Source organism: Lampetra fluviatilis, chromosome 31 (genome assembly GCF_964198595.1).
Source record: "Lampetra fluviatilis chromosome 31, kcLamFluv1.1, whole genome shotgun sequence".
Taxonomy (NCBI): Eukaryota; Metazoa; Chordata; class Hyperoartia; order Petromyzontiformes; family Petromyzontidae; genus Lampetra; species Lampetra fluviatilis.
The window spans coordinates 2,815,001-2,833,698 of NC_136305.1; the positions used below are offsets into that span (position 1 = coordinate 2,815,001).

Here is an 18,698-nt window from a genome sequence, read left to right on the forward strand (position 1 = left end):
GCGTATTCATTCCCTCTCATGCGCTAATTTATTTTTAAAACCTAACCTGGCACCATCAGCAACAACGCAAATCCAAATCGATTCGCGTTATTTCTTGTAGTTTAATATATATCATATCTCTTTTAGTTTCCCTCCCCATCTTTAAACTTCCCCACATCTCGACAAAACTAGCATCAGCGCACACACACACCTCAGAAGAATTGAGGTTGAAAAAAAGTTAAAAGCTAAACCTACATTTTTTAACGGTGGATGAGAAAAATAATAAAGGCAAAACAAAATGTCCGTTGATCATTACTGATCTCTGCCACACAATTTCCTTGATAAATTTGAGTTGAATGAGTAAACGTCCCAAACGTGGATCCATTGACAGGAAGTCCTGAAGGCAAACCGCCTTCAAAATGCCACCAACAGCTTCCTCATCAATGAACGCAAACTTCTCATTTTATTAAAAAAATAAAACATTATAAAGTCTATTAATTTTTTTTATTTTTCATATAAAGCATACAAAATAACTAAAAAAATGAAATACATTGAGGTACTAAATATGCCTGAGGTAGATTATGCTAAAAAAATGTATTATCATTATTATTTCCTCATCATTACATTATAGCTTGTGTTTTGTTTTAACATATTGGCGGCCAGCTAAAAGTATACGGCGTTTTAAAATTCTTGAATTTTTTTGCAGCAGCTGTATCCAAAAAGAGCAGTTTAATGTAACCCCTTGCGGTTAGGACAACTATACAAAACCAGCATGACACGAATATTGCGCAGTGTTTCGATCAACTCTTTAAAAGGTTCATCGCGTTCAGTTCTGTTAAATTGAATAAGTTTTCTTTGCCACGTTACAACTAACTTAACCCTAACGGTTACAAGAAAGCCCTGTTTTGCATTTGTGTTCATAAAAATGCAAAATAACGCATTTAAGGGATCAATTCAGACCCTTTTCAGATCTAATAAAAAGAAAAAGCTTTACAACTTTGCTGGCTTACCAAAGAAGCCAGCGCAAGCACAATTTCGGAAACGCGCCCAATGATATGTTTTACGAAGAAATATCAAGCCGCGTGCAATTTCGTCCCCTCGAAATATTCGACGGGGGAAACTGCGCGATAAAAACGATTCCATGGAATGTGAAAGGGAAGAGGCGAAGAGCACGAGCAACAGAAAAACAAAATCTCTTGTGCCAATACTTGCAAGGCATTTAGCGGAGCTTTGTGTATATATATAAAATCCTATACAATCATCATGTGCCTTAGAGTATTATAGATTTTTTTCTCTGATCTCAGCCGCTTGGGTTGCGGCGTGACGTCGCGACGTTCTCCGTGCACGAGGCACGGCAAACTGCGGCGCGCAAAACGTCGCCTCCACCCGTCGCGCCGCATCGCGCCACGCCGCTCGAGGGAGAACGACGCTCGCCGCTCCGCAAGCCCACGCGGGCGCCGGTCGCGAACGACGCAAAGCTCGGGCAGTGTCTTCGACAAACGCCTCTACCGCTAAAACGCTCTCTTGCGCCGAGGGGCTTCGGCAACGATTACTATCGGCCGCGGCCGCACGACAAAAAAGCAGGCACTCTCAAGAGCACAGTTTAATAGCCCGCTTCGGTTTTCCCCAAAAGCTGTCGTTAAAAAAAATTAAAATAGTAATAATTAATAGTCCCGTGTCCCCCGTCGCCTTCCATCGACAACGGGACACCTGATGTGCGTGCCCCTGTACCCTAAGCTACCTGTGTTTACTGCTCCCCGCTCTTTCAACTCCACGCCCGCGATCGACGTCCCTGTGCATTAACAATTTAATTTGTCCAATAGTTACATTCCATGGAACACAAGACAACATTGGCAATAATCAATACTGGCTTCTCAATATAGGGAAGACATCATCACTGGCGTTTTGCTGTTTCCCCCCCCCCCCGTTGTCCTCTTGGGCCTCTGCGATGACATCATTTCCTGCGGGGTTGCGACTGCTCCGGTCGGGACTGCTGCTGCTTAAACTGGTGGAGAATCTCGCGGATCTTTCTCTGCGCCGTCTAATAAAAGAAAAAATGTTTGAAAGTCAACAAGGTTAATCGAAGTGAGAGAAAAAAAAACTATAACTAAATTACACACATTCCAAACAACCGCAGGGAAAGTGGGCAACATTCAGCTTCAACTTAATGACATTAACAGGTGAAGGTAAGGTGAGTTACCCCCCAATTTCTTACTGACGCCACTGCTGACGTTGCCGCCTCCACTAGAGGATGTGTTACAGAGCAAGAGTGCAAGAAGCACTACAAAACGTTGCATTTCGAACAGTGTCCTATATTTTACACGGAGTGCTCTTGCCAATAACAACATCAAGTCTTATTCTTGCTGATGACATTTAGATTGTCTAAATCAGTCGAATTTGCCTATTTTAAACAAAAATACTGCTTGATAATATTGATGTGGAAAGCCAAGAGGCTGGTGAAATAAAACGGCTTTTTTTAAATTTACGTCCGGAGAGACACAACGCGGTTCCGTTTATATTTGCGCTAAATTAAGCACACTAAGGCTCACCTGGCTGGCGAAGAAGTGGCCGATGATTTTGACGACGACCTGATCGTTCTCGTCCGGCGTCTGATCCCGTGGCACCACCACCTCGGCACTCGTCAGGTTCTGCAGCTCGTTCACCTGACACGGCACGGACACATGGGAGGGGGACACGCAATCATCATCATCATCGTCGTCATCACGTCATCGTCGGCAGCGGCCATGATTTATTCACAAATGGACGAAGGTCTCCCCCAGGTCGTCACCACCATTGAGTGCCTGCACATTAGCTGATTTAATCATTGCTCCATCTCCATGGCGGACATCCTCGCGGGCAAGTTCCCTCCTCTGGGTGCCACTTTGTTGTTAGCGATCCACCACCAGCCATCACCTTTCTAACGAAGTATCCTACCCAAGCCATTTTCAATTCCTGAGCAGTAACTACGTCTCTAACTTACATATACTCTCGGATCCATGTGTTCCTGGTTCCTGGCATAAGTACCACAACATGTCCACCGCTGTCTCTGGACCACCAAAACATGTCAATGCCACTCAATCCTTTCTGGGTCATGCAGACTAACAACGGAGAGCTCCATACCACTCGTACTGTATTACAACGCAGGATAATAATTCCGGTGACCCGAGTTCTATTCCCAGTCACGGCTAATTTCAGCAGCAGCAGCAGCAAGCGACATCTGATCGATTATTTGTGAAGTCCCCTCCCCCGCAGTGGCCAGTTAACGACAATCTAACAAACCCCGCCGTTGTCATCTACCTTTATGCTCCCACATATACGCTCCCCATCTTCACAAACACACACTGACCAGCATGGTGAAGTATAGATAAATAGCCTCCATAACCTGCACAGCATGGGGAGGCCTTCATCCAGCAGCGAACTGACAAAGGACAAGTTAATAATGAATCAATAAATATAAAACAATCATTATGAATAGCATAACGGGAGCCGTGCGGTGTCGCTGCGGGCCATGCTCACCGTCTTGCCGCCCTTGCCGATGACCCGGCCGGCTGCCGACGAGGGCACCTTGATGTGCGCCTCCAGCTTCACCTCCTCCTTGGGGTTGAAGAAATTCTCCTCCTTGAGTTTCCCGTAGATGCGGCCCTGAGACTGCATCCACCGGCCCCGGGGAAAGGGGGAGAGACACTTTTGAGACCCACCTTCTGGCCAATCTTAATTGCCCCAGCCTCCAAACTAAACCATTTTTTATTTTACCAGATAAGCCCCACTGAGCTATAAAGCTCTTTTTCAGAAACGACCTGGCCAGGTCAATGAAGTGGCTTATCATGTGGAAATTTATAGCAGCCAAATACTCTTAAACGCATGTTTCTAAATGTGAAGGGAAAAACCGGAGGCCCCGGAGAAAAGTCTTAGCGACCACGGGGAGAAGATGCAAACTCCAAATATACAGGTGTCAGGGTCGGCATCGAACCCATGACCTCCTGTATACCAAGCGTGGTGGTCGACATCTCGCCACCATGGCAACACCTGGTATTCCCATCCTTGTAATCTCATATTCAAGTCCAGAGACAGGCTCAAGAACCCTGCTTGGTGCGTGTGAGCTGACGAGATCGGTGGCACTCAAGAGTGTATTAGGTCCTGGGCAAGAGAGCACGGCTGAAGGAGATTACCTTGAACTGAGCCTCAGGAGGGCCCGTGATGATCACCATCCTCTCCTTGGAGTCCGGCGTATCTGCTGGTGCAATCTGTAAGATGGTATACACGACAAACGGCGGCTCGCATAGGTTGTGGAAGTAGCGACGGGGATGGCGGGGATGGTGGTGGTGATAATGGTGATGGTGGGGGTGATGGTGAGGATAGTAGCATGGCGATAACAGTAATGGCGCTGGCGACGATGGTGGCAGCGGTGATGCCGATGATATCGGTGGCGATGACGATGATGGGGATAGTGTCATAGGTGATAGTTGATGATGCATATTGCCATGCTGGTGGTGATAATGGCGAGGATGGCAATAATGGTGATAACGATCACAACGGTGGTGATGGAGATAGAACGGATGGTGTCCAACATAAATGCCTATTTAGTGAAGACTGTGTCAATCTTGTTGTGGCAGTGCTTGAGAGCAAGTGATGATAGTGAGTTTAGTGTCAATGATAATGCCGATGATGAGGATGGTGGCAGCGACAATCAAGGATATTAGTGATGTTGAGGATGGTGGTGATGATGGTGATGATTGCAAAGGTGAAAACAAAAGCCATGGTGATAACCGCTTTTTGTGTTTTAGTTTGTTGTTCTTCCCATGCACCTCAGATTAGCACAGTTGGCTATATATGGTGCAAAAGATGGTGGTGATGACGATGGTGGCGGTGTCGAGGAAGATAGCGATGGTGAGGTTGGCGGCAAAGATGGGGATCGCAGCGATGCGATGACCGTGACGGCAGTGGCGACGGTGCTGGATGTGGTGGCGCCGCGGGGAGCCAGTGCGACGATAAAGACACCTTGATGGAGGCGCCAGCAAAGCGAGACAGCTGCTTGATGTGCTGCCCCTTCTTGCCGATGAGGGCGCCCACCGCTTGCGCCGGGATGAAGAGGAAGACCGTCTCTTGTTCCGACGGCTGAGGAAGCACGCGTGCACACAGGAACACACACACGTGCACGGTAAGCACACACTGTGCATCACACTTGTGCACATGCCATATCGACAAATCCTTCATGATTTCGTGACACATGCCCTGACACGCAAAAGTGAAATCTGTACGTGAATCAGAGTGGATCATCCTGTTCGTCTACCCATCCAAATTTGTTTTGATTTCTATTCGCTTCATTGCTGTACTTTATTTTGTTTTGCTTTCATCGTTTTGGTGCTACACGTCACTGTTACAAATGAGAATTTATCCTGGTATCTGAGTTCTCACCTCTTTAAATATAATAAACCTGAAACTCTGCATGTGCTGTATATCTTAGTGCGTGCAAGGTCATGTGACCCATCGCGATGCATCATATGACCGATGAAGGAGGCATCGTTATTTACAAGTTGGGAAAAAAATCATGCACGCAACATGGATTCTGTAACGCTTTCCAATGTGAGTTTGTCTTCATAACCATTCGGAAGACCAAGGGCAGCTGTCAGGGCAAAACACGTTTGAATATTCCGAAATTATCCTTTTTGCTCTGGTTTGTGCCTCACCCCCTTTATCATTGGGGCCGGTTTTATTAGGGCAAGTGCTTAACAGCAACAGAATGTAATACTCCAGATTAATTTACATGGGATCCTCTTGACAAGAGTGACAGTGCTCCCACCTTCACTATGGACAGGACAGAGCACTAATTTGTAAACAATTTCAACCTGAATTGAAAACCATTAAAAATGTATCATAATTAATGAAATCCAGACCTTAGGTTCCCCCTGCAGGGGAAGCGTGAGGTCTTAGGGATTAAGGTCCGTGAAATTTGTTTAATCTTTTTAAGAAGCAATGTCTCACGCAATGCCATGGCAGACAAAATGCCCAGTGCTTGAAAAAGAAAGGCAAATTAGTTGTCCCCCCTCGCCCTCTCTAAAACGCTTGCTGCGTGTAACTTTTACGGTACAGAAAACACGCCCACAGGTGAACAGGAGCAGGCAGCAAAGCCGGGCCAAGCAGTGGCTTCCACGAGCTTCAGAGGTGTTGAAGAGATGCACAAAGGATTTACACAGCAGAAGAGATTGCCCGATGTGCAATGTTATGAGGACTCGTGGAGAACAGACGGTTATATTCATAATGTTTGTTGAGAGGCAAAAAACGAAAAGAATGACATCGTTCGGTGAAATGGAATCCTGCCCAAGCACTGTTAAAACACGTTATTTTGAAACGGCTATTTCCACTTTAGTTTTTCGGTGCGCGCGTGACAGAGGCGGAGAGTGCAGCGAAGGAGGGTTGGTGGCGGTGGTGGTCACTGGCCAAGCCTGCGGCGGAACTTATTGAACGCGAGAGAAAAAAAAAGGAAGCAAGTGTTCGTTAATAGGCTTGGCGCTTGTGCGTGCCAGCGCACTTACGGGGCACGACGGAACACCCGGGGCGGAACCCGGGGCCGCGGCGGCGTGCCAAGCCTACACCGGATGGCACGCGCACGCACACACACGTACGCACACGCGCGGGCAAGCACGCACGTGTAAACGGACACGCGCGAACGCACGCACACGCATGCAGACACACACAGGGATGTGTGCAAACGTATACAAACCCATCCACACCGGTGCGCACAACACACGCTCACACAAACACACGTGGGTGTGTGGACACGCACACACAATCGCACGCGTGCGTGCACACCCGCTCCTACAAACACACGCACATGTGCGCACACAGACATGTACACGCACACACACGCATACTCTTCCTCCGCTCAATAGACGGAGGCCTTCAGGATAAATGCTGTCCACAAGTGGCTATTAAGAGGTTGTTGCAGCTTTAGAACACTTGTGACCACGTGGTGGCGTGGTCAGCGGCAGGTGTACCCGGCTGCCTTCATCTCACCAATGAAAATATCCCACAAAGATAACGGTGAATCATAGGTAACGGTGGTTAGATGACAATTATAATGATGAATACCGGATGTTCAATAATTCTACCGATGAATTTGCTGCTGCTGCTTCTGATGATTATAACGATGCCAGCGATGATAATCATGTCTGGTTAAAATGTTGCTGGCGAAACTGGCGATGGAGACTCATAGTTAAGAGATTCTGTGCAATGATCATGACAATGACGATCCTGATACTTCTAGGGCAAGTGACCTGGTCGAGCGGTAGCGTGTTTACTGCTCGTTGCAGAGGTTCGCGGTTTGAGCCAAGCGGTTGCCCTGGTTAATCCTGCATGTATATTAATCGTGAAATGACTACGTATGTATGTTGACCTTCTTTCGCACCGTACGTAGCCATCCGTGCTAATCAGAGGTGCCGTCTGGCTCAAAGAGGATGTTAAAAGTTTCCATGTCGTCATTCAAAACAAGCGTAGGCCATGTGTGTCCCGAAGTCACAGTCCACATTTGCCAAATTTGATCAATGACTCTTGAAAAAATCCCAACAGCGATGTTGATGGGAACAACAACAACACAATTACAATGGTAAACAAAACAATTTCCTCTGATTCTGAAGCCCAGAGCTTCTACCGCTTGTCAGGAGGCTGCGTACCATGAGGCCCATGTAGGAGGAGGAGGGGCCTCCGGAACCCACCGGCGGTGGCACCATCGGCATCGATGGCTGGAAGAGGCCCACGGCTCCGAGGTTCAGGCCTGGGATCAGATTCGCTTGTTGCTGCAAAAATTTAAGAACAAGATGGGAGGCGACACCGCTCATGAGATACAGACATTAAGACCTCTTCTCGCCCAGTGGCACTGAATGCCACTTTGATGCCGCGATTCACGAGAGGAACCTTCCACGATTTCGAAACTTATATTTTTAGACACTTTAAATACATGGGTAATCATTAAAACTAAACTAAAAATAGATATTTTACTTTAACCAGGTAAAGCCCACTGAGCTATGTAGCTATTTAACTACCCCGTGCCAGGTATGCAGGAGGTCGTGGGTTCGATCCCATTGAGCTATCATTTGTGGCCAGGTCGCCTCTGAAAAAGAGCTATATAGCCCAGTGGGCCTTACCTGGTAAAATACAAATTATTTAGTTTAGAAGAATGAGGTTTTCCTCAGAAGAGGTGGCGACAGGAGGGGTGGTACCGTCATGGCTGCCAGGTCATTCTCGTAGGCCTCGCGAAGCTTCTTCATGATCTCCACCTCGGCCTGCGAGCAGGCTTCAATGGAGCCCTTCACGGTGATGGTCCGCTCCGGGTTGTACAGGGTCAACTCCTGCAGCCTGGTGACGGAGCGCAAGTCACCCGGCAAAGATTGCACCGTGTTACGTCGTTGAGAGACTTCAACGATTACTTTTTTTAAATGTAGCCAAGAAACTAAAATTTTTACTTGGCCGTGACACACGGTGTATAACATCTGTACCGTCGCAGGATACCCATGAAAGAGCCGAACGGCTCACTGGGTTCCTTCCTGCTTAAATAAATAAAAACTATCCATCTATCTACAACATACGAGTGATACTTGCGATTAATTTGAAACAGTGCCTCTCCCCTTTACATAATACCCAGCACCTGGGCACCGCCGACCTGTGAGCTCCGGTGCCTGTACACTCAATATCAACGCCTCCGATTAGCACGGTTGGCTACATACGGCGCGATATAATTTTAATATACATAAAGCTTGCGGATGTGGTTTTGAAAGCAAGACGAATGCGGTGGTGTGTGCGGACTCCGTACGGCGAGATGGTAATCTTGGTGTTGGTATCCTGCTCGATCTTCTTCAAGTTGCGCCCCTCCTTGCCAATGAGACGACCCACAAAGTTGTTGTGAGCGAGGATCTTCAGCGGGACCTCCTCGGCACTGCGATCGCACGTCCAGGGTGAAATTATCTATTTAAAAACTATTTTTTATTTTACCAGGTAAGGCCCACTGAGCTGTATAGGCTATTTTTCAGAAGCGACCTGGCCGCAAAAGATAGCTCAACGAAGGGGCTTATCACGTGGACATTTATAGCAGCCAAATACTACGTGGAGGGGAAAACCAGGAGGACCCGGAGAAAAATCCACGTGACGGGGAGAACATCCTGACTCCAAATATCCAGCGTCAGGGTCGGGATCGAACCCACGACCTCGTGTATACTGGGCGAGGTAGTTAACATCTTTCCATAGTGGCGCCCATATCTAGTTAAAGGCCTTTGAACAGTGAAGATAAACACTCGCTTAGTTAACGTAAAACATGATCTTATATTTAAACAAATCGTAAACGGCACTGATATGTAATAAAACACGAGGTTCACATGGGGTTAGCGTGGGTAATAGCATTGCAACCACTTGTGGACTCTTTGATTCATACTGTTCGTCGAAGCTCGGGATAGGCGCCTGAGTAAGAATCAAGGTGTTGGGATTTGTACGTGTTGTATGTCACGTGTTAATGTGACCTGTGCAGCCACTTGGGGCCGCTATATTCCGAGGAGACTAGTATTGAGACGCTGAAGCGAATCATTGCACAACCATGACACGGGATCAACAAAGAGTGATCACGTCAATACAGGGTTCACATGGGCATCGACAGTACAAGTACCATCACCATGAACACAATACATGAGATTGGCTGTTGGTGAGGTTGCTGAATGGGTCCTATTCGGTAGGGTGGGTGGGTAGGTAGGTGGGTGGATACGACAGGTAATTACGTGCTGTAGATAAGGTACTTTCGGAGGTATATAATAACACGGGGCAAGATACTTATCATATCATCAACATTTAAACAGCAAGAGTCATGTGTTTAGACAGGTGATGTTAAAGCAGGGCACATTAACACTTTCTCAATCAATAGTGGACATGAGCTCGCGTCCAAACAAATAAAAAATCGAGCACCGCCCATACGCGACCGCAAAGCAGGGAGCGGCGGTGACAGCGCGCGGATGACGGGGCGAGCCGTCTCTCCGGAGGTCGCAAACGGGTTTTGATTCCTTACCTGTACCCGGCCGTACCAGGGTCGCAAACGGCTACCCGTACCCGTACCTGGCCGGGTACGGGTAGTCGGGTATCGGGTAGGGTACGGGAATCGGGTACCCGGTTGCGACCTCTGCGTCTCTCTCACTCACGTTTTCGTGTCCAGCGCTTCCTTCTGCATGACCTCCAGGATGAGGCGGCACGCCGCCGAGCTGCCCTCTGCCGTCGACTGGATCGTGATCGGCTTCTCTGCCGAGCCCACGTTCTCCTTGCGGTGGATGTCCACCCTGGACGAGATGGTAAAAGTCAGGATGACGATGACGACATTGCGCTCAACGTTCACGCGCAGCTCGGAGACGCGGAGGTGCTTGTGGCTTTTGTTTGTGTATTTTCAACGCTTGATTCCGTGGGTCACAGCTGACATCAGTGCCAAGTGCTATCTGAACCTAAACCCGGCACTCCCGTAAGTCGACCCGGCCTTAAATGAGTACCTGGTTACGGTGTGTAGTGAACACCAGCACTGGGGGAGGCGATGGTGTCCATGTGTTTGTTGTGCTGGCCTCAGTCGATGCTCACTCACAGAACTTGTCCCAACAGATTTTTGCTGGTGGGGGGGATCTTTGTATTTTTGCGAGAGTGGGGAGTGGTATTGGAGCAGTTAGCGTGCTGCGCAATGAACCCAGAAACCCAAGTGCCATTCCCGTTCACGGCCGACACCAGTGACGAATATCTGAACCGGTTCCTGGGTCTCCCGTAGGTAGACTCAGCCTCAAATGAGTACCTTGCAAGGTGTGTAAATATCGCCACAGGGGAGACAAACGCGGCCGGCCGTGGCGCTGGCCACCCATCCCCTCGTCTGTCTTTCTGACCTTCATAGGTGCTTGCAAACAGCACTCATACCCCTACAGTCTATTTAAAGGCTACACTGGGGGGGGGCGGGGTCTTTGTTGACGCGCGTATGCGTGCACGTCGCGGCTTGGCCTCTCACTTGGACTGCGTCTGCTGCGTGATGTTCTTGATGGTGGCCCCCTCCTTGCCGATGATGGCGCCCACGTACTGGCTCGGCACCAGCATCCTCAGCGGCACCTCGCCCTGCTGCCGGCCCCCGCCGCCGGACTGGCCCCCGCCGTGCGGTCCCCCGGGCCCCCCCGACGCACCGCCGGCGCCCAGGCCGCCGCCGCCGCCTCCTCCTGCCGCCTGCCCACCGGCCCCCCCGGGCTGGCGGCCCCCGAAACGGCCGCCCGGGAACCCCCGGCGACCGGGGGGAGGCCCGGCGCTCTCGTCGGGGATGTAGACCACCTTGAGCGAGTAGCCCTCCAGCTGGTGGCCATTGAGCTTGTCGATGGCTCTGGAGGAGGTAGACGCACGTACGCACGGGGACTCCTCTACCTACGAACATTTGACCGACGAACTTTCAGAGACACGAACAAACCTGTCCGTATGTCCAGTTGCCTGTTCGGATCGAGAGTCGTAAGTTCAACCGCCGCGTAATAGATGGCGGTGGTGGCATCTACATCTGCAGAACATGAAGAAGCAGTGGCATCTACATTTACAGGAGATTATACAACTTTTAAAGCCATTCCCCGTGTTTCGTGTGCACGCCATACTACATGTATGGAATCGACAGGAGTAAAGTTAGACTTACGAACAAATCGACTTACAAACAGACCACGTGTTTTAATTGATTTTGAGGTGGTGGCTCATCTCTCGTTTTCAGCCCACCAGCCAGTGGTGGAAATTGCACATTCCTATGATGGGTGCGAGTCTGTCCGTAGGGGCAACCAATGTTGACTTTAGTACAAGGTGGTACTCCCTTTCTCAAACCTGGGGGGGTGATGGGGTGAGTCAACCCCCAGCTAGGATTTGGACTCGCAACCTTCAGCCTGTGAGCCGCTCGCTCTACGCAGCTGGGAGGAATATTTGTAAAAATAAAGGTGCAGCCCTCAATTGCCTACTCACACCGCCGCAGAAAGCGTATTTGGTCTACTCTTCCACGATGGCCAGATATCAGAGAAAATGTGAAAAGTACCCACACGTTACCGCACAACTCACGACCTGCCTATCGAATATCTGTGGTGTACCCATTTACATCTCTGGGTGAACAGTACAAGTGGGATTCAAGAAACACGCCCCACTGTTTGAAATGCCACACCAGTAATCTCCGGATTGCAAGTTCTGTGTACTAATCATTTCATGCGTGGTAGTAGTGGTGGTGGGGGGGGGTAGGGGGAGTGGGTGGAGGTGACACTCACTGCCGGGCCTGCTCCCTGCTGCCAAAGGTCACGTTCACTACTGCCGTGTCGCTCTCCGTGTTCACTGCAAGAAGCACGCCCGCGCGCACGGACACACGTCAGGCAATGCACCGAGAAACAGTTCTAAAGTCGACAACGCGGTCCTTTATCTATCCACTGCTGGACGAAGGCCTTCCCCACGCCACGTGGGTCGTTGGAGTTAGTCGGTGCATTCGTTTTGGCGAAGGTTGGGGAGCATAGATGTGGCAGCGTACAAGGAGAGTGCAACGATGGATTATGCTCGGTCACCACGTAGCCCCTGTGGTGCATGGTGGCCACCCATCTAAGCACCATCCAGGCTCAAAGCCTGCTTAGCTTCCGAGATGTGACCGGCACATTCAGGCTGATTTGCTTGCAGTCTGTGATCGAGGCAAATGTGTTGTAAACACAAATCACTCTTTCCCAGGAGGAAGAGCCATTGTCCAAAATGTTATCCGAGCAGGATATTTCTGTAATTTCCAACAAGATGCCGGTGTGATGAATTAAAGAGCCACGGAATTTCCCCTACACCTATTGCAGGAGATGCCGATTATGCTTTCAACATCAAGTCACAAAATGAAGACGTTTCCATTTAGCCCTGTATCAGAGAATGGCCCCAGAAGATGACATCACAGAACTACTTCTGAGGTCACTTCGAGTGACCTCTTCATCCCAAACTACAGGCGCACCTCTTCATGCCCTGCAAGGATTTTGTGCCAAATGCCAATCAAAGTTTTAATTATCAAGAGCTGAAATTTGCCAAAATTAAGCGCAAAAACAAATGTAGCGTGACACGGGTTTCTTGTTGCAGTCGCCGAGAGACAAAATCAACCTGCCGCGCGATTTGATTTTACCGAGCGAGCTTCAGATCTGAAGGATTCAGCAAGAGTCTCACCTTGTTCACAGTTGTCCACGGTCCCGTACTGAGCTAGCAGGCCATCTAAAACCTACAAACAAGAACCCCCCGATTAATTAAACTGAACAAACCCGAGATGACAAAAACAAAACACGTTTGGTCTTGGAGCTACGGAGCGCATTTCTGCCTCGTTCCACAACGCGCGTCGATCTGCCGCTCGAGCAAAAGTTGAAAGATGCACCCCCCCCCGCCCTGCTAGAGCTCGCGCATGCCACTGCTGGCCATACGGGGCCTGCAGTAGAGAGAGAGAGCTCAGAGAACCCCTCTTTAGAGGACGATGTTTGGCCTACTCTTCCACGCTGGTCAGACATCTCGGGAAGAGGTGCGAGTACCCGCACTGTACCCCACCAGTCGGGCGTGCGGCCAACCGATCGAACTAACTGCGGTGTACCAATTAATCCTGCTGGCTGTGGGAAAGAGGTGGGGGTTGGGGGTGGGTGGGGGAGAGTTTAAGAAACATTTCGCTGCTTAGACATGAGGCAAATCAAGAGCAATATTGCTAGTAGAATGTGTACGATTGAATAGTATGCACATGCGTACGTTTTATGTATGTATGTTGAACTTCTTTCGCACTGTACGTAGCCAACCGTGCTCATCAGAGATGCGGGGGAAGGACAACAAACTAAACACAAAGAGCAGCTCTAAAGAAATTATTTTGTCCATCTAGACGGTGTAAAAGTGCCACAGCTCCAGTAGCTTCCTAATATCGGAAGGAAGAGCGTTCCAGATGGCCGCAGAAGCGCATCTGAAAGCGCGCGATGCGGTGACCGACTTTGTTTGACGTAAATGCATTTACGATCATGAAAATTATAATAAAACTATGTGCTAGCATGACACAGACATATGTGTCCATATGCAAGTATGTTTCTGTGTGTGTTTTAACATATAACTGTATGTACAATCGCATGTATGCGTGTGCAATAGTGTGCATTATGTACGGATGTACGTGTTGTTTGTAGTGTGCACGTTAATTTACAAACAACAAGACAGTATTTCGTTATCGGTCATATGAAGATTTTTGTTCAAGAATATCAAATGTAAATGTTCAGAAAATGTTACCACGTAAGAGAATGGTTAACATGAATAGGTTTGCAAAAAATTACACTTTTTCTCGTAAATAAAATCCACAAATTAACTTGAGCTCCATATCTGCACATCAAAATTAAATACGTTGTATTTGTATTTTAGAAGTATATAAACTATCAGCATTTGTTTAAATACACAAACTACTGGGCTGGTTTCTCCCTTTCGGTGCTCACCGGTGATTATTAATGGCTAAAGCTGGAGGCATCTGATTGGCCGACAGAACACACAATGCGTTTTCATCATCGGGAGATATGGAACACAAGAAGATTCATGTATTTTATTTATCACCAACACACACACATGTAGAGCGCTCAGTGAGTAAAAACTATCGCATACTTCACTGACCTCCCATTGCATTTGGGGAGGGATGTTCCGAACTTGGATCTTGCGACTCCTACCGGCCACGGGAAGAACACAAAGGTGCACGCACACAACACACAGACACACACACAGGCACAAACCATTAGAGCGACGTCACCAATTGAACAACACACGCTGCAATAATTACATTTCCCTTAGGCGAGACTCACTTTCTTTAAAAGGGTAAGCGGCAGCTCTCCACCGACACGCTCCTGATGAGCAGCGGAGGCGCTCGGCGACACCCTCTTACCTCCGACGCATCCGCTAAGTCGATAATCGCCCGTCAACAGAGAGATCCCCTCGTCGCCCGCAACACGCAAGCGCCAGATCGCCAAGTCCATCGCGCGAGTCGTGCGACAACCGCTGCCACGCGTACCCCGAGCCATTGCTTGCCCACCGCCGGCGCGTCGTCAACGACGGAGCCGAACTGCGGCGCCGCTACCCAGAGGTCGCAACCGGGTACCCGATACCCGTACCCTACCCGATACCCGGCTACCCGTTTGCGACCCTGGTGCGGCCGGGTACGGGTAGACCGTGAGTCAATGGTGAGTAACTGTTTGTCACTCATTTCCCAACGTCTTGTCTCTTCTCACAATTCAAGTTCCTAGAATCAACCCACCCGCGCCTGCAACATGGCTTCATCCCAGAGGTCGCAATCAGGTACCCGATACCCGTACCCTACCCGTACCCGGCCGGGTACGGGTAGGGTACGGGTACGGCCGGTTACGGGTACCCGTTTGCGGCCCTGGTGCGGCCGGGTACGGGTACGGGTAAGGAATCAAAACCCGTTTGCGACCTCTGCCGCTACCGTCAAAGCCACCTCTGTCTCCCTCGGCGTCGCTAGGGGCCGTGAGCGCGCGCGCGGAATTCCGTTTCGCCGCAGATCCAAGTTGCGTTTTTTCGCTTGCGCCACGAGCATTAGCATCGCCTTGAAAGCTGACGGTCGGCCAGAGCTGCTAAGTTGTTGCCACCGCAGACCAAACGCACGCGTGGCAACACTCGGAACAGCCTTCGCCGGGATCAATAAAAAGAAAGCCGTGTTGACTCGCTGCCTCCCCTAAAGCACATTTCCTTCCTTTTTTTGTAATCCCTCCCTCGACTCAGTCACAACACGAGATTGTGAACGTTTACGCCCGATGTAGCTAGAGATGGCCGCGTGGTTCAGAGGTCCGAGCACTGAGCCAGCAATCCCGAGGGCATGGGTTCTCATCCAGGTCTCAGCTGACTGCGGTTAAACCGAGATTTCAGGTGCCATGGAGTTGATGGTCAGGACAAAAAAAAAATGTTGCACTAGTTTCTGAATTCACGTAGGCTAAATTTGCCACATTTTTTGGATTGATCGCCACACAAAGAACATCTCTTTAGCAGGCCACGTGGAACGTGCTGCTCTGCCAACGTGGATAAGACGTCAGTTCAAAGGTTCTCCGATGGAGTTCGTGCGCCATCTCCTTCCGCAGAGCAATCTCTATCAAGGAGTGAAGCACTGCCCTGCGAGAGTTATGAATGGAAATTTTCTTAAAGTCAAGAGCACAATCGGAGTAACATTGCAGAAGAGACAACGAGAAAATGTTGGATGTGACTAAAGCTACGGTAAGGAATTTAACGTTCGGCTGGTTATTTACTTTGCTTGTGAATATATTTTATGAAACCAAGGCGATCAAATATGCACGACTATCATCGTTGCCACGTTCGTAAGAGTGGATCAATCTAATTTACAAGGAATGACACAACCCACACATCTTTCCACGGACATATAATCAAAAAATAAAATCTTATTGTTTACATCAAAGTCCGAGTCTCGGGCTGCTGAACTGGGATATCCGGTCAATATTATTGTGAAGAAAATCCACACACACACACGAGGAGAAACACTCAAAATCCACAAACATAGCCTGCCTGCAACCTCCTTACTGTACTGCCCCTACACACGCACCACCCCGTTGTCTCGCAAGTGGAAGTCGCACGCACAACCAACAGTTCCATTTCTGTGTGACCCACCAACCTCACCTCAAAGGCATCGCTATCAAAACCAGCCAAATAAAAAAAAAATCTACATTCTGGATTCTTAAATATTGCCAAATGTGTCCATTTGTGATTGGCAATAATCAGATCTTGGGAGCCGAGCAGTATTGAGCCCTGCTTAGTACGTGGATGGGTGGCCACCACCACCACCAACCACCACGACGGTTAGCCAGATATTGTGGGTCTATGGCTGTGAGAGGTGTGTGGCAGGTCTGAGTGTCACCCCCTTCATGTGTGGGTGGGTGGAGCATTCGTCGGGCTCTCCGCTGTCCTCCCAAATTAAACCAAACTCTCATTCAGATAAAAAAAATTTCCAACCCAAAAATCCAATTATGACTCACTCAAACATCCCCAATGTGGCAGAGCATTCCAGATAAAAAAAGTGCCCTCACCGACGCTTTAATAAATACATATTTGCCATTATTGTTATGAATTAACGTTAATGCAGAAAGAAATGCTAAGACACCAATTATACTGGAATCACACAATTAAGACCACCGTTGTTGCTTCATTGAATAGTCACAGAGTGGTCGGCGCTATTTCCACGATCGTACGCGAGCGGTCGACCGCAAGCACCGATCGGTACACCCAGCATCGGTACACCCAGCATCGGTACACCCAGCATCGGTACACCCAGCACCTCGCTGCTACACCTGCTTCGGGTCACTCGTACGTGTTTTTTATTGCCCATTATTAAAACTAATTTGACTCCTAAAGCATTTCATTAAGTAATTGCCCATTTATAAGATCCTCTGAACGGTCTCACACGAAACGGCTGCTGACGTTAAGAAAGAGAGAGGAAAGGAGGGAAAGAATAATACACAGCGCAGGTGTCGGGTCACAATAATGCCCCACGTTTTTCCTCTACCGCTATATATATCTGATCGATTGTTATTAAAATACAGAACAAACGCTACGACTGCAAAGCAACACGATGATCATGCCTGGGGTGGGAGGAAGACACTGTCAATTTAATTCTCAAGAATGCTCTGCATCGTGCCACCCTCGAGTGCCTGATTGCACCAGGCGAATTATCTGCACAAAACACGATTTCCCCCCCCTCCGCCCAACACCGTCGGAAAAATGTGGAAAATCCAGCCACTGTCTCAGCACTTTAAACAGAGAGATTTAAAAATAACAACGAAGTCGATTTAACACCATTTGTCAATCCGCTGCTGGATAAAATCCACGACACATACACACACCGTGTTGGTCGTGGGGATTGTTTGATCTACACTTCACCAGGATCGGTTCAGATATCGCTCAATTTTACAGTCGTTAGCCTTGGCCGGGAATCGTACTCGGGTCGCTAGGTGTGTATAGCAGCACCGTGTGCTGACCGCTGGCACCTCCGCTTGCCACCGAGTCTCTTTTGCAAGGGATGCCTGGCTCAACAAATGACAACCGAGCAGTGCGGTAGGGGACCGCAGTGCACACGGCTAGAGGGATCAACAAAGAGAAAGAAATTCAGTTTCACATCATAAGTGGAAGAGCACTGCCCCCACATTAATGTTTTACACGATCTTCTACGATCAATCGGATTAATTACTTTGAAGCCGAGTGCAATCGCTTCTTTATCGCTGTTCTACCTCGTTAAGTTGCGCACTTCCAATTTATCTGATTTGTGTTATTTTTGCCTCCGTGTTAATTGTTTTTTTTATTTCTTTCAATTGAATTTTATTGAAACATTTAACGCTTTGTTTTCTTGCAAATTCGCTTTTTCGACTCTTGTATCTGCCTTTGTAAATCAGCTCTCCCTAGAAACAGACTTGTAACCCCAATTGGACTCTGACACTGGCTGTAAGCAATGGTTCTCTACCCCTCTCTCTCCGGAAGCCACTTTAACTTTTTTATAATCTGCCCGAGCCAGCTTCCGCGAGAGGGAATTTATAATTTAACACCGATTCACGCACGTGCAATATATTCGAGTTCTCATGCGCCACGCAGTTGTTTTTGCTCTGATTTATATCACTATGTAGTCATTTTTGTATTACTTCAGTATAAATACATGTTAATTTTTATTAATATGTTGTTTTTTTCTGACT

General features: G+C 48.6%; 1 protein-coding gene across 3 annotated transcripts in view; it reads right to left on the bottom strand.

The window, feature by feature from the left end:
- Nucleotides 1-1,897: 1,897 nt before the first annotated feature.
- LOC144943445 (insulin-like growth factor 2 mRNA-binding protein 1) overlaps nt 1,898-18,698 on the bottom strand; it is a 61,976-nt gene continuing 45,175 nt past the window's right edge. For 2 of the 3 annotated variants that reach the window (XM_078870867.1, XM_078870866.1), the window contains 13 exons: nt 14,608-14,665; nt 13,165-13,216; nt 12,252-12,315; nt 10,988-11,347; nt 10,152-10,286; nt 8,786-8,908; nt 8,196-8,331; nt 7,650-7,772; nt 4,978-5,094; nt 4,149-4,223; nt 3,496-3,627; nt 2,529-2,642; nt 1,898-2,020 (listed from right to left, as the gene is read on the bottom strand). In XM_078870867.1, the coding sequence (XP_078726993.1) occupies nt 1,934-2,020; nt 2,529-2,642; nt 3,496-3,627; nt 4,149-4,223; nt 4,978-5,094; nt 7,650-7,772; nt 8,196-8,331; nt 8,786-8,908; nt 10,152-10,286; nt 10,988-11,347; nt 12,252-12,315; nt 13,165-13,216; nt 14,608-14,665 (1,576 nt within the window). In that variant the 3' untranslated portion in view covers nt 1,898-1,933. The remainder of the gene's footprint in view (nt 2,021-2,528; nt 2,643-3,495; nt 3,628-4,148; nt 4,224-4,977; nt 5,095-7,649; nt 7,773-8,195; nt 8,332-8,785; nt 8,909-10,151; nt 10,287-10,987; nt 11,348-12,251; nt 12,316-13,164; nt 13,217-14,607; nt 14,666-18,698) is intronic. The other variant, XM_078870865.1, reaches the window with a different exon arrangement.